This window comes from Ciconia boyciana, chromosome 24 (assembly GCF_034638445.1).
Source record: "Ciconia boyciana chromosome 24, ASM3463844v1, whole genome shotgun sequence".
Classification (NCBI taxonomy): Eukaryota; Metazoa; Chordata; class Aves; order Ciconiiformes; family Ciconiidae; genus Ciconia; species Ciconia boyciana.
The window spans coordinates 1152390-1165051 of NC_132957.1; the positions used below are offsets into that span (position 1 = coordinate 1152390).

General features: G+C 59.9%; 1 protein-coding gene across 18 annotated transcripts in view; it reads right to left on the reverse strand.

The window, feature by feature from the left end:
- TCF3 (transcription factor 3) overlaps positions 1 to 12662 on the reverse strand; it is an 82481-nt gene that overhangs the window by 8503 nt on the left and 61316 nt on the right. For 3 of the 18 annotated variants that reach the window (XM_072845273.1, XM_072845271.1, XM_072845272.1), the window contains 11 exons: positions 12051 to 12153; positions 11615 to 11754; positions 11295 to 11421; positions 10325 to 10383; positions 9457 to 9535; positions 8224 to 8297; positions 7526 to 7729; positions 6057 to 6180; positions 5407 to 5572; positions 4097 to 4335; positions 37 to 181 (listed from right to left, as the gene is read on the reverse strand). In XM_072845273.1, coding sequence (XP_072701374.1) covers positions 39 to 181; positions 4097 to 4335; positions 5407 to 5572; positions 6057 to 6180; positions 7526 to 7729; positions 8224 to 8297; positions 9457 to 9535; positions 10325 to 10383; positions 11295 to 11421; positions 11615 to 11754; positions 12051 to 12153 — 1458 coding nt within the window. In that variant the 3' untranslated portion in view covers positions 37 to 38. Of the gene's footprint in view, positions 1 to 36; positions 182 to 750; positions 978 to 4096; positions 4336 to 4620; positions 4915 to 5406; positions 5573 to 6056; positions 6181 to 7525; positions 7730 to 8223; positions 8298 to 9456; positions 9536 to 10324; positions 10384 to 11294; positions 11422 to 11614; positions 11755 to 12050; positions 12154 to 12662 lie in introns of those variants that run through there. The other 15 variants (XM_072845286.1, XM_072845274.1, XM_072845287.1 and 12 more) reach the window with 11 other exon arrangements.

Here is a 12662-nt window from a genome sequence, read left to right on the forward strand (position 1 = left end):
AGTGGGGTGCTGGGATCACAGGGCGGGGGACGATACCTTTACATGTGTCCAACAGGGTTGTGACCATCTCCTAGACCAGGATGCGAAGCTGAAAGCGTCATCTGGGGATCTCCTACTACTCCGGACACTTTCTCCTCTTCCCGACGCTTCAAGCAGGCTGCTTTAGGGTTCAGATTGCGCTCTATGCCAAAAACAGCAAGGAAGGGAGGGAAGCAACCTCAGTTTGGGCAACAGCATCGTGCACGGCAACAGCATCCGAAGGAGAGAGTGAGGACAGAGTCCCAGGACAGACACACGGGACCATGCGAGGAAACAACCTCAGTGCAAGCTGCTCTTTGCCTGCTGCTCCTTGCAGTGGCTGCAGTAACTTGGCCGGACCCCTGCTAGAGCAAAACCCCATGCCCGGCTGAAACACCATGCCAATTTAAACATGTGCTTGCTTACAGAAAACCCCAAGTACCTCAGCCAGCTCTCAGAGTTGAGGACTGAGTTTTCCAAAGCTGCTTAATGGGATCCAGGTGCCAAATTCCCATTAAGCATGAGGGGAGACGGACAGAGCGGCCTCAAATCCACCCCAGGCCGGGGCTTTGGAAAGCTCAGCCTGCCGCACGGTGCACCCGAGGGTGCCACTGGTGATGCAAACACGCAACCTCGCACCGAAAGCAGGAGTCACAAACAGAGATGCACGCGCACGCAGAGATGTGGGGGGAGAGAAAGGCCCCGAAATGCACCTGCCAGCTGTTACCATACCTCGTACTTGCTGCTCCAGGCCCAGAATGACCTGCACCGCTTGCTGTAGGATGATCAGTTTGGTCTGTGCTTTGTCCGTTTTTAAGTGCATCTGACACATGCGTCCCAGTTCTTTAAAGGCCTCGTTAATGTCCCGCACACGCACCCTTTCCCTGGCGTTATTGGCCATTCTCCTCTCCCGGTCCCTCAGATCTTTGTCCTCCAGTGACAAGGCCTCGTCTGTACTGCTGGGTTCATAGCACCACAGGGATTAGTCAGGGGGGTGGTACCAAGGGGGGGGCTATACGTTGCCGTGCTGGTAGTGCTTCTGGTGTCCACTGGAAACGGCTCAAACAGCCTCGCTTTGCAAAGCCAATTCGTCTCGGCCGCTTCCTGGAGCGGCCCGGGCTATTTGGGCTGTGCGTCACCTCTGCGAGCCACGTGAAGGTGCTGCCAGCACAGGGCCGGGCTCCCACGGGGCTGGAGGGTGCTGCCGGGGGCGAGGGCGGGCAGTGGATGCAGTATCGACACCAGCACCTTCTCCCCTCTGCAAAATTTTGCCTTCCTGTTTGTTTTCGGCTGAAAACTAAAAGTTCAGGGGAGTCTCAGCCAAAAACATCAGGTTCATCCCTCAAGGAAAGACTTTTTGGCAGAAAGCAAATCCCTCTTTGTCAGATTTTCTTCAAAAATCCCATCTGCAGCAAAATCCTCCCAGTGAAGGCGTTTCGGGCAGCCATGCCGCAGCAGCATGAGGCAGCCTGGCCTGGCACCCTCTTACGGGTGGGGAGCAGCACCAGGGGCAGGCGCCAAGTGCCCCGGGCTGCTGCTGAGGGTCAGTCTTGGATGCAGACACTGAATCCAGGTCTTTCAACACAGCCAAAATCACCCTGGAAGGGGGCGATTTTCTTTTCCAGGCACAGTCAGGAGCTTTGGGAGAGCCTCTACCACTGGCAGCACCCTGGGGTGCCCAAAACAGGCAGAGACGGGGGGAAGGCAGAGTCGTGCTGGCAGCATCTTAAACCGCGGCCTCGCCCGCAGCCCGTCCCCTCCAAACCCCCAATTTACTGTACAGACGACCTTCTCCCCCAGAGCAAAAATTCTTGCAGGAAAGACACCTATCTGAGGAGGGTCCTTGGGCGAGACCTGGCACTGGGACAGACTGTGGCCTTCGGCTCCAGGGGAGCCACGCAGGGATAAGCCTTCACCAAAGAGGGGCCGCAGAGTCAGAGCCTTCCTGGGTGCGCTGCGGGGCTGGAGAGCCTCCGGATGGTGCCCGACTGTGTGGAGGGGGAGCAAGGGCTCCCCAGGCAAGTGTTTGCCTGTGTGGGACAGAGGGTTGCCCACCATCCCTGTCTGCATCCTCTCCTCGCTGCCTTGTCCCTGCCTGTGTCCCCTCCTCACTGCCTTGGTGCCCCAGCCAGCACTGCCACCTTCTCTCCAGCACGTCCAGGATGGCCGGGGGGAGCGGAGCCACCAGCCGTCCCAGCAACCCGAACCCAGCTGCGGCAGAAACCCAGCTCGCTCCTCCAAACACACGCTGGCAGCTCCGGTTCCTGGCTGGTGGCTCACCCAGCAGGGACACAGCTCCGGCAGCGCCTTGCACGCCACAGCCAGGCAGGATGGAGCCACCTCCCTGCCACCAGCAAGTGCTGCTGGCGGTTTGCACGGCCGTGCGGGGTCCTCCAGGTTATAAGGATCTGCGGTGCCTTGGCTGCCTTGTGCCCTGCTCAAAGAGGGCACTGCCCTGCCTGCCTGGCCCCCCGCAACCCCCCCGATCTTCTCCTTTCCCCTCCTGCTCTGTTAGCTGCTGATGGCAGCAGGAGGATCCTGGCAGCCCCGGCTGGGCACGCGGGGACCCGATGGCCCCACTCCCACGGCAGCCCCGCAGGAAGGGACATGGGGGTTGGCTTCTCTCCTGCAAAGCAGCCCGAAGGCCAAACCCACCAGAGAAGGGACACCCTCGCTGCCTGTGCTAACGCCTGCTGACAGCAGCACGCGGGGCTCGGCTCGCTTCCCCGGCTGCGTCCAAGAAGGGTTTAAAAAGGGACAAGCGTGGGAGACCAAAGTGAACACGGTGCCAACTCTGCCTAGCCCCTGCCCCCCCCACCCCTCGGCTCCTGCCTCGATCCGCAAGCAGCAAGTACAAGGTAGAGAGTGGGACCACCGAGAGGTCACGGCTGGGGACTGTCTGTAGGAGATCGGAAAGAACAGAACCAAAAAATAAAAACTCAAAATAAAAAATAAAAAGGAAGGGGAAATTAAAAAAGAGACAGGAAAAAATATACATGTTATGAAAGGCAAAAAATTACAAACTGAAGAGAGGCACAAAGGACTCCAACATCAATGCAACAGCAGAGGCCAGCAGAGGAGCACAGCCAGGCACAAACCACCGATGCGTGTTACAACAGCCTCTGCAGAGAGAAAGGGGGTTAACCTGCCACAGCACCCTGCGCAGCGGGGCCGGGGAGCGGGAGCATGCACTGCAGGATGCAGGAACAAAGCAGCAAAGTCCTCCGGAGCGGGAAGCCAAGGCCTCTGCTTCCCCTCCCACCGGGACGCGGCACCCGGGGCAAGCAAGCACGGGCGGCCCCCAGGGCAAGCACGGGTGGCCGAGACGGGCGCACACGCACGTGGGAAGGGACCGAGCGCTCCCCGGCAAGGGGGAGAGCCTGCGCGCCCCCACCCGCAGCTCCAGGCTCTGCTAGGGATGCACGGTGCTCCCAGCTTGCGTCGGAGACCAGTTTGTACAGGCAGCGAGGGCTGCCCAACCCTGGGCTCAGCGTCTCCATCCCACTGCCCCTCGCACGGCTCCAGCGATCCCCAGGGGTTTGCCAGGTGCCTGCAAACCCAGGGGCGCAGTGGTGGGAGAGGAATGCAGAGCCCTGTGCCGGGCGCGCGGGGAGGACGGGGCATAGCTCACTGCTGCTGCGGGCAGAGACAGGCTCTGTGCTTGGAGCAGCCCTCGGAGAGTCAGATCTGGGCCCCCTCTGGGAGATTTGCTGGTTTTTTGGGGGGGGGGGGGTGTGTGGGGGGGTGTGTGTTGGGTTTTTTTTTCCCATTTTGCTGGCCAAGCAGCTGAGCAAAACACCTGGCTGCGGGAAAGCGAGGATGGCGCAGGTGCCCCCTCAGGGACCAGCATGCAGCACACGCAGTGGCAGTGGGGAACAAAAGAGAACAGCAGGGATGCAAAAAAGGAAAAAAAAAAAAAAGAAAAAAAAAAAAGGACATCAACAGCCTTGGGAACCCAAGGCCACAGGGGAGAGAGACAGTGCGAGGCACCACAGCACATGTCACAGGAGACAGACAGACAGACAGCCCCGTGCCGATCAGATACGTAAAATATCACCACTCCGGGACCCTCACTGACCTCTAACTTGTTGCTCCAGGTTCAGTATGACTGATACGGCCTGGTGTAGGATTAGCAGTTTGGTCTGCGGTTTTTCGCTGTTTAGGTGGAGTTGGCACATGCGTCCGAGCTCTTTAAAGGCCTCGTTGATGTCACGGACCCGCAGGCGCTCACGGGCATTATTGGCGACCCTCCTTTCTCTCTCTCTCTCGGCTTTTTGCTCTGGGGGAAGAAGATCGTCCTCCTCATCCTCATCTTGACTAATGGTTTAAAATAAGAACGAGACAGGGACATTCCTCGCGTGCACTCTCAGCACTGGTCAACTCACAGAAAAGAAACACACGTCGAGGCACCGAGATGCCAAGCCCCGCGCACGGCCCCGCAAGCCGGGGTGCTGCGCCCTGCGTGTCCCCGCCGGGACGTGCCGGCCCGGTGCCCCGCGTCAGACACGGAGACACGCAGAGACTTTGGAGAGAAGCAATTAAGGCTCTTCTTCTGCCTCTTTTTTTTGTTTGTTTTGTATTTAAACAACAAAGAAAGAAACCACAACAATGCAATTAAGCCCTGAGCTTGCTGCCGGGAGGTTGTAGGGTGGCCCGGAGAAGGTGTGGGGGCCAACACTGGTGTCCCAAGCTGGCGTTTTGGGAAGACGCAGCCCTCTGCCTCCAGGGCAGGAGGTGGCTGCAGTCGGGCAGGAGGCGGCTGCAGTCGGGCAGGAGCGGGGCCGGCGCTGCCCCTCCGGGCAGCATCACCCTGGCGAGGTCTCCAAGCCGATGGCGAGGTTGCAGACAAGCCAGCGGACTGGAAGGACTCTACCTGATCCGCTGCCACGCATCTGGCTGGATGTGACAGAGGATACAGGAGCCTGAAGCAGACAGCGGAGACGACCCAAAGCAGGGAGGAGGTCAAAACCTTCCACACCCCTGGCCGAGGGGAGCTGAGCGCTCAGTCCTTTCCATGCATGGCCACAAGCAACGCCCCGGGCAACCACACAGGGGGTACATCTCGTGTGGACAAGGCGTGAGCCCTCTGCTGTACGAGTGCGAGGAAGTCGTGTGGCCACGGGGACGGGAGCCAGAAGGAGAGGGCAACAGGGAGCCTTCCCCAGCACGGCCCAAAGCGGCCAGCCGTGGGGAAGCAGCGGGAGCCCGGGCTGTGCCGCCTCTGTGCGAGGACAGGCAAGGCTCCCACAGTGGGCAGGGACTGGTGGGTCTGCACCGCAGGATGATCCCCGGCCTCACCAGGCTGAGCCCAGCGCCCGGTGGGTCACCACGGTCGTACCCCAGCCCAAACGCCCCCAGCCTGGTAACAGAGTAAGTGAAGGGAGAGACCTGTTCAAAGAGCACCTTGTTCTGTTCCGGGAAGGTTTCAGCTCCTTCTTCTCCTCTTCTGAGTTATCTGCCACCGACGTGTTCTCCTCATCCTCCTTCTCTTCCCGCTTTATTTCGCTGGTTCCCGAGGAGACGCTGCTTCGCCCCAGAGCCCCTGACAAGCCTGCTGAGGAAGCAGAGCCGCACATGGAGGCTGGAGGGGCCTGACCCGCATGGAGGGCTGGGGGTTCCCCAGGCTCTGCTCCTGCTGCGCTGCATTGCCAGCACGCAGCATCCTGGACTCATCCTGCATCGCCGGTCCGCAGCAAGAGGAGCTCGAGGGGTGCCAGCTCTGCCCTGCCACCACTCCCTGTTCTTCTCCCCCCACCTCCCAGGCCCTCCAGAGTCAGAGCCCAACTTCCCCCAGCAGAGCAGGACCTGGGGACACCGTGCATGCGCAGCTGGCAGGAGGGACAGGAACATGCAGGTCAAACCTCTGGAAAAGTCTCAAGGTAGAAACTGCCCTGCAGATGCTGCAAGGAAGCACCAGCCTTACAAGAGCACCCATCTCCCCCCAGGCTGCTGCTGCGCAGGGCTGGACCTAACGGGTGACCCGAGTCACCCCCGTGGCAGGCGAGCCTCAAGCGTGCATGCATGCAGAGCTGCCTTACCGCTGTACGTGTCTTGCGGCCTGTTGAGGTCAGGGAGTGAGCTGGGCTGTGACGGAAGTGTGACATGGTTGTGGAGCATGCTGGGGTTGCTGGACAACCCATCTTCGGGGTGACCTCCTCCCACCTACAGCAGAACAAGCAGAGCAAGCCTTGAGGGGGGGAAGTGTCACGGCCAGTGGGCATGGGCACAGGCAGCCCGAGCACAGCCGCGGGGCCCTGCAGACCAGGCTGAGGTGCAGCCACGTGCCCTCCTTGCACACTCCCACCACCCAGAGCGTGGGCATGCAGGAGGGAAGAGCCGACCTGCTCCAGCACCAGCTCTCCTCCGGGGACCGTGGCGGAGGCACTGCAGAAAGCAGCTCCGTGCCCTGCACATCGGCTGGACCAAGCAGAAAGCCCCCATCAGTGCTGTCTCCCCCCACCATGGAAATGCCTCTCTCTGCCTGGATGCAAGGCTGGCACACTGGAGAGGACACCCTGCCTGGGCTGCACATGTCCTCTCTCCATCAAGCGCCAACGTTTCTGCCACCTCTCCGCTGCCACCAGAGGAGGGGACATCCCAGCAGCGTGAACTTCACTCCGAAGGGCCTGGATGCAAAGACCAAGGGTCAGGCAGCCTTTCTGAGCCTGCACCTCCCGAGGCTGCGCTACGCCGGCCAGGGACTGGCAGGACAGAGCCAGCCCTGCTGCAAACACTCTCGTCTCTGCAGCTGGCAGCAGTTTGCAACAGAGGACACACATGATTCATCGCTTAGTAGCAGAGTCTGGGGAGCTTGGAAGGGAAGCACGTCTGGTTCTCTAGAGAGACTTGGAGATGCGTTACTGTTTGCTGCAGCAGGCAACCAGCTCTGACAAAAATGTGCTCCTGTGGTCACCAGCCTCTGGACAAGGGGGGACCCTGGTGGCCCAGCCTGGGACCCCAGCATCCACATGCTCAGGGCACCTGGGACCTGTCGTGCTCCCTGGAGCCTGAATGAGCCATCACACATCAGCACTCCCCACGTGCACGGAAGGACACGGTGCCTGCCCAAACGGTTTGGAGTAGAGAAGTCCTGGCGATACCCAGCTCTCTATACCCACGGTCCTGCCCTGCACCAGATCCCTCTCTTCCTTCTCCTTGCATCCCCTGGGGAAAGCTTGAAGCCCTTTTGAGGGATTTCCATCCATGTTGTAGGGAAAGAAGAAGAGCTTTCACCACCTCTGCCTGCCCCAAGAAGGGGCATGAGCGAACTGCATGTAGGGCTTGTGCCCGAGAGCCACCACTGTGCTGAGGGTGGGTTCAACCCCCCCGCACAGACAGCAAGCCACTTCTGTGCGCATCACCCGTTCAATGCTGCCAACAGCTGACCCAAGCTGGACCACACTGAGCTATTCTCATGCCAAAGGCAATATCCCCCTGGGATGCCAGGGGACCCCGTGACTTGAGTCCCTGGCACGTCCCCGCCAGCTGCCACGATGCTTCCACTTACCAGACTCGGGTGCCTGTTCCCCAGGGACATGACTGAGGCAGGGAAGGCCTGGCCCAGGCTACCCACGGTGGCACTGTGGGCTGGCGCTGAGCCCAGGAGCCCGTGCATGTCCCCGTGGTTGCTCGGCATGGCAGCTGTCTGGCCCACAGCATGATTCCTCAGCACGTGGATGGCTTCGTCCAACCTGTCTTCCATTTTGTTTTGCTTGAAGGACAGGACAGAGAAATAGGTCCGCATTAATGCCTGTAAAGCCAGCAGCCCACTGCAGCTCTCTACGCTAAAGAATGGTTGGCGGCAATCATGCACTCAGCTACCGCAAGGCAGGTATGGGGAGAAATAACCCCCCGACACCGTCAGTGCCATCCCCTCAAGGCACAAGGGGTCACGCAAGCAGAACTGCTCAGGAAAGGGAGGCAGAAACCAGGCAGAAATCCGTGCAGCTGGGCCAGACCCACAGGATGTGAATGGGCCCTAAACAGGGGGAGGGTGCACGGCTGCGCCTCTGCCAGCCAGGCTCCGGGAAGCAGGTGCCCAGCTCCGCTCAGCTGCTTCCAACCAAACGTCCATCTCCCAACTCATCGTCTTCCTCCAGGCCCCAGACGTCGGGGGGAGCGGACTTTCCCCAAAAGCCCTTTACTGCCCGGCGCACGAGGGATGGGAGAGAAGAGGAAAAGGCAAGATCTTTCGGCAACACTTACTAAAGTGTGGAGGCTCCCTTCGTAGCTGGGAGATAAGGCACCCTGTCCGCTCGCTCGCGACCACTGGGATGTGCCTGCGAACAAACGGGGAGAGCTCGGGACCGGGCACGGCTGCCGCTAGATGGGGCTGGAAGCTGGGCCACCACGGCACCGCACGGGCCACCACGCTGGGCCCGGGCCACCACGGCACCGCACGGGCCACCACGGCACCGCACGGGGCCGCGCAGGGACGGTCACACCACACGTACGAAGCCAGCCACGCCGCACACAGGCACAGGTTTTCCCCTGCTCCCCGCCAGCGCTCTGCGAGGCAGCGGGGTGCCCACAGGCGTTTCATCTCACAGCAGGTGCCTGCCTCATCTCGCAGCGATGCTGTGAGGGGTCACGGTCTGGTCCCACGTGCCTCCCGCAGAAATCTCTGTTCAGCCCCTGCTGCAGGCTCGCCTCTGCTCTGCCTCAGTAGGAAACTGAGCTCGGGCCTTCAAGACCTCAAGAGGCTTTTAAATTTATATCACCTCAGTGAGCGGGCAGCCAGCACACACGCTGTGCTCGCTCCGACCCCAGGGGAGCAGCGGGCTGGCGTGTGTACGTTGCTCTGCACCCCGGGCACCGAGGAGCCTCGGCGCCAGCTCTGCTAGGCAGAAAGGAGACCTCTCCTGCCGGACGGGAGCAGAGACGGGCTTTTGTCAGGCGCCGAAAATGTTTCTTACTAGTTGGCTGCTTCCCAGTTCCCACTGCGCTCCTCCCACAGGAGATGAAACCAGGGACAAACTCTCCCAGCCTCACCAAAACAAGATGCTCAGGGACAGGGTCTGTCTGAACGGCAGGAGCGGGTCCCAGGGGGTGGCAGCGATGCTTTAACTCAAGCACGTGGCGGCGCCGCCATGCGGGTCGGGCTCGCGCCGCCGGCACAGCCGCCTGCTAAAACTCCTATGCAGGGGCAAAGCCAGGCGCAGGCAGAGCCATCGCCCTCACGCACGCAGTGTTCACCGCACCCGGGCACTGCTCAGCTCCAAACGGGGGAAAAGCTACAACCAATTAAAGCGGACAGACATGCAACTTCACAGGAGACATTTACACCCTCTGGCTTTTAAAAATAAATGGGATTTGGCGAGATTGCCAAAAGTGTCTTTAATAAGGGTTTGGGGCTGACCTGGGAAGTACACTGCCTTGGGCCTCCTGAGAGCAAACCTGACATCCCCCTTTACACAAAGAGCAACGTTGTTCACCTACCTGCAAGCCCCTGAGGGGAGCCGACCGGTGTAGAGGGGTTTGACGAGAAGTTATTGCTAGAGTGATCGGGGGAGTAAATCTGGAGCGAGAGAAGCAGGGCACGGTCAGCAGCGCCCACCCCGCGACAGCTCTCCCCCTCCCCAGCAGCACCGTGGAGCCCAGGTGCAGCAAGGACCACCCGATGGCACCTCCCATACCCACACCAGCTCCCAGCCGGCGCACGTGCGGTGGCCCAGACCATTAGTCCCCCTGCAGCTCCCCTATTAACACCGGGGTCTCTCTCTGTCCCCACTGCTGCCACCCCTGCAGCTACAGCCTCCGTTCTTCAGGTCCCACCTCAGAGGGAAGTGAGAGCCCCAAGAAATTACTGCAGGGTGCAGTGCTGGCACCCCTCTGCCACCACGCAGAAGCAAAGGTCCCTGCACTGAACGGGACAGAGGCAACCACAAGCTCTGATAGCCCAGTGGGACCAGTGCCCTCCAGTTTGAACCAGCACATGCAGGGCCAGGACCACTGGGACCTGCAAGTCCTGCTATGAGGGCTCCATAGGGTTGTCTTGCCAGACCAGGACCAGGCTGGGTGGCCGCAGAGCCAGCTCACGGGCATGGATCTCCAGGGCCACCGTAACGTCCAGTGCCTCAGATTCCCCATCTGCCAAAAGGTGCTTTTGCACAGTGCCAGGACTCAGGATGGCAGCACACAGAGGGGGGAACCCTCCCCTCAGATGCTGCTGTGTTTTTGGGGTGCATTCACCCAAACTTCTCAATGTGTCCATCTTCCCGGCTGCCTAGAGGGTCCCTGTTGTAGAGAGGAGGTCCAACTCCGCAACAGGACAGGGACTGGGTCGAGGATCTGCAGAAACTCTTACCGAAGCTAGTGCCTTCCCGAGCGCGTCTCCTGAGCTCCCAGCTGTGGTTCCTCTGTTACCTGCCGAGAGAGGACACAGACATCACTGCCAGGGCGCCAGAAACCCAGCAGGACAAGGCACCTGTACAAGACCTTCTCTGGGGTCACCCGCTCTGAGATTGAAATTTCTCGCTCTTCCTGCTTTGCTTGAATATTTAAATGGATGGCCAGCTCAGAGCAGCCCGGAGGAGGGCACATGCGCCCCAGTGGCTTTTGTGGGGCTGCAGGAACATCTTTATAAGACGACGGGTCGAAGGTGTCATGCCATCAACAGTGATCAAATGTCTCTGCTGCAGCACAGCCCATTTTCACGGGACATCTTAAGCCCCTACAATCCCGAACTTGCTCCCCCTCCTCTAAACTAGGGTTTTTCTATGAATCAAGGCCAGGATCCTCATTTTCTGGGGAACACGAGTTCATGTCAGTAACAGGTTTTATAACAGGTTCAGCAGGGTTAGAAATTAAAGCACTTGAAGGTTCAACGTGGTATCCAAATGCAGCACAAACATTCGTATTCTGGATTTAGATGAACACCTTCACACATACCCCCTGCCTTCCCGCAATGCAGGTGCAAATCCTTCCCGCAACTCCTTTTAGCCACGGCACCTCCAGGAGATAATGTCACAGATCCTGGTCTCCTCCCAGATCCACCAAGTGAGGTGTAAACCCCCAAGCCAGCACCCTGTGCCCCTGTACAGCCTGCCCAGATATCCAGCAGCGATAACCTCGCTGCGCCTCTTCCTCACGCAGTCATTCCATGCACAGGTGACACACAAGGGATAAGAAGTGTCCGGGTACATCGGACACAGATATCACAGCCTCGGGCATCAGAGGTTTGCACAAGACTTTGATTTTCCAGTTAAGCCTCTGCATGGCAGTGGAGTAAGGGGGGTCACGCTGGGGACTGCCACGCGCCCGGGGGCCATACGTACCCATCATGCTGTCTGTCCCGCTGATTGGGGGCGTATGACTGGAGACACCGTACGGCGTGGAGGCAGAGGAAAAGCCAGACACAGAGGGAAGTCCGCCGTTAACCTCTCCTGAATGAAGCTGGTAGTTCTGGCAGAGAAGGGGAGAGGGGTGAGAGGTGCCCTTGAAAGGCTGCCGGGCTTTGGCATCCAGGCCAGGACCCAGGTCCTTCCTGTCAGCAGCCGCCCTGAGCCGACAGCTATGGGACGAGGTGACGTGCTGCCACTGGCCGGCCGAGCGGAGCCCCCCAGCCCGCCCGTGGGACAGCGCGGGGACGCATTACCATGCGTTCGTGCTGATGTAAACTGTTGAAGCCGCTGGACTGCGGGAGCGGGGAGGAGGAGCTGCCCAGCATGGCACCGTAACTCGACTGGCTCATGGCACCTGGTGAACTCCACAGGTCTGGCGAATTATGGAGCCCGTCTGGAAGGAAAACCAGAGCTGAGCAGGGCAGAGATGCCAGCATGCGTCCTACAGCCCACACAGGGGCAAGTCAGCCTGGGCTGAGGGGCTGCGTCTGTCCCCGTCGTGTCCTGCCTACGCCAAGCATCACCCACTGAGCAAATCAGAGCCATTTTGGGGCTGCTTCGTGTCTCATGCACTCCTGCCCTGAGCTCCCTCCATCTCATGAGCTCTGCAATTCCTCCCATCATCCATAATGGGTCAGGCAGCCCCTGCTCCGGCTAGCTTGCAGGACATCGGGGTTGTGAATAACTCACCTGCCATGTAAAAGGCTCCGGGATACACAGTGCTGGGAGGTTTTGAGGGAGTATATCCAGCTGGATCCCTGCTGTAGTCATCACCTGAGTTGGATGGATACACCTGTGGGGCAGGAAAAGGGTTGAAGAGAAGTACTTGGCCACCCCATGGCCCGATATCCTCCCCACAGGTCACCCCATCCTGTGCAGCTTTGCTTTTATTCATCACAGCAGAGGACAGCGTCGGTCCCACAGCAAAGCCGGGTGGGGGGAAACCGAAGCAGCTCAGCTGAAGTCACGGCGGCAGTACTGAACGGCGCAGCTCTGCTGGGGAGCGGCACAGGGAACGGGGCTGTCGCGCAGACACGTCCTGTCTGCCTTCCCGTAACAGCGCGGATCCCCGCAGCCCCCTCCTGCAGAAGACGCTGGCGCCAGCAGAAGTTTCAACTCTCTGCTCTAGTTCCTTTTTCTGCGGTTATAACTTTTTATGGGTAACCGCAAAAGCCATCATTTCTGCGTGCTAACCCCGCGCCTAAGGGCTGGGCGGTGGCGACGGGGACCAGCGAGGCTTCGGGACCTGCTCACCCCTGCAGCATCGTGCTGGGAGCAGCCGCTCCTGAGCATGGCCTCTGC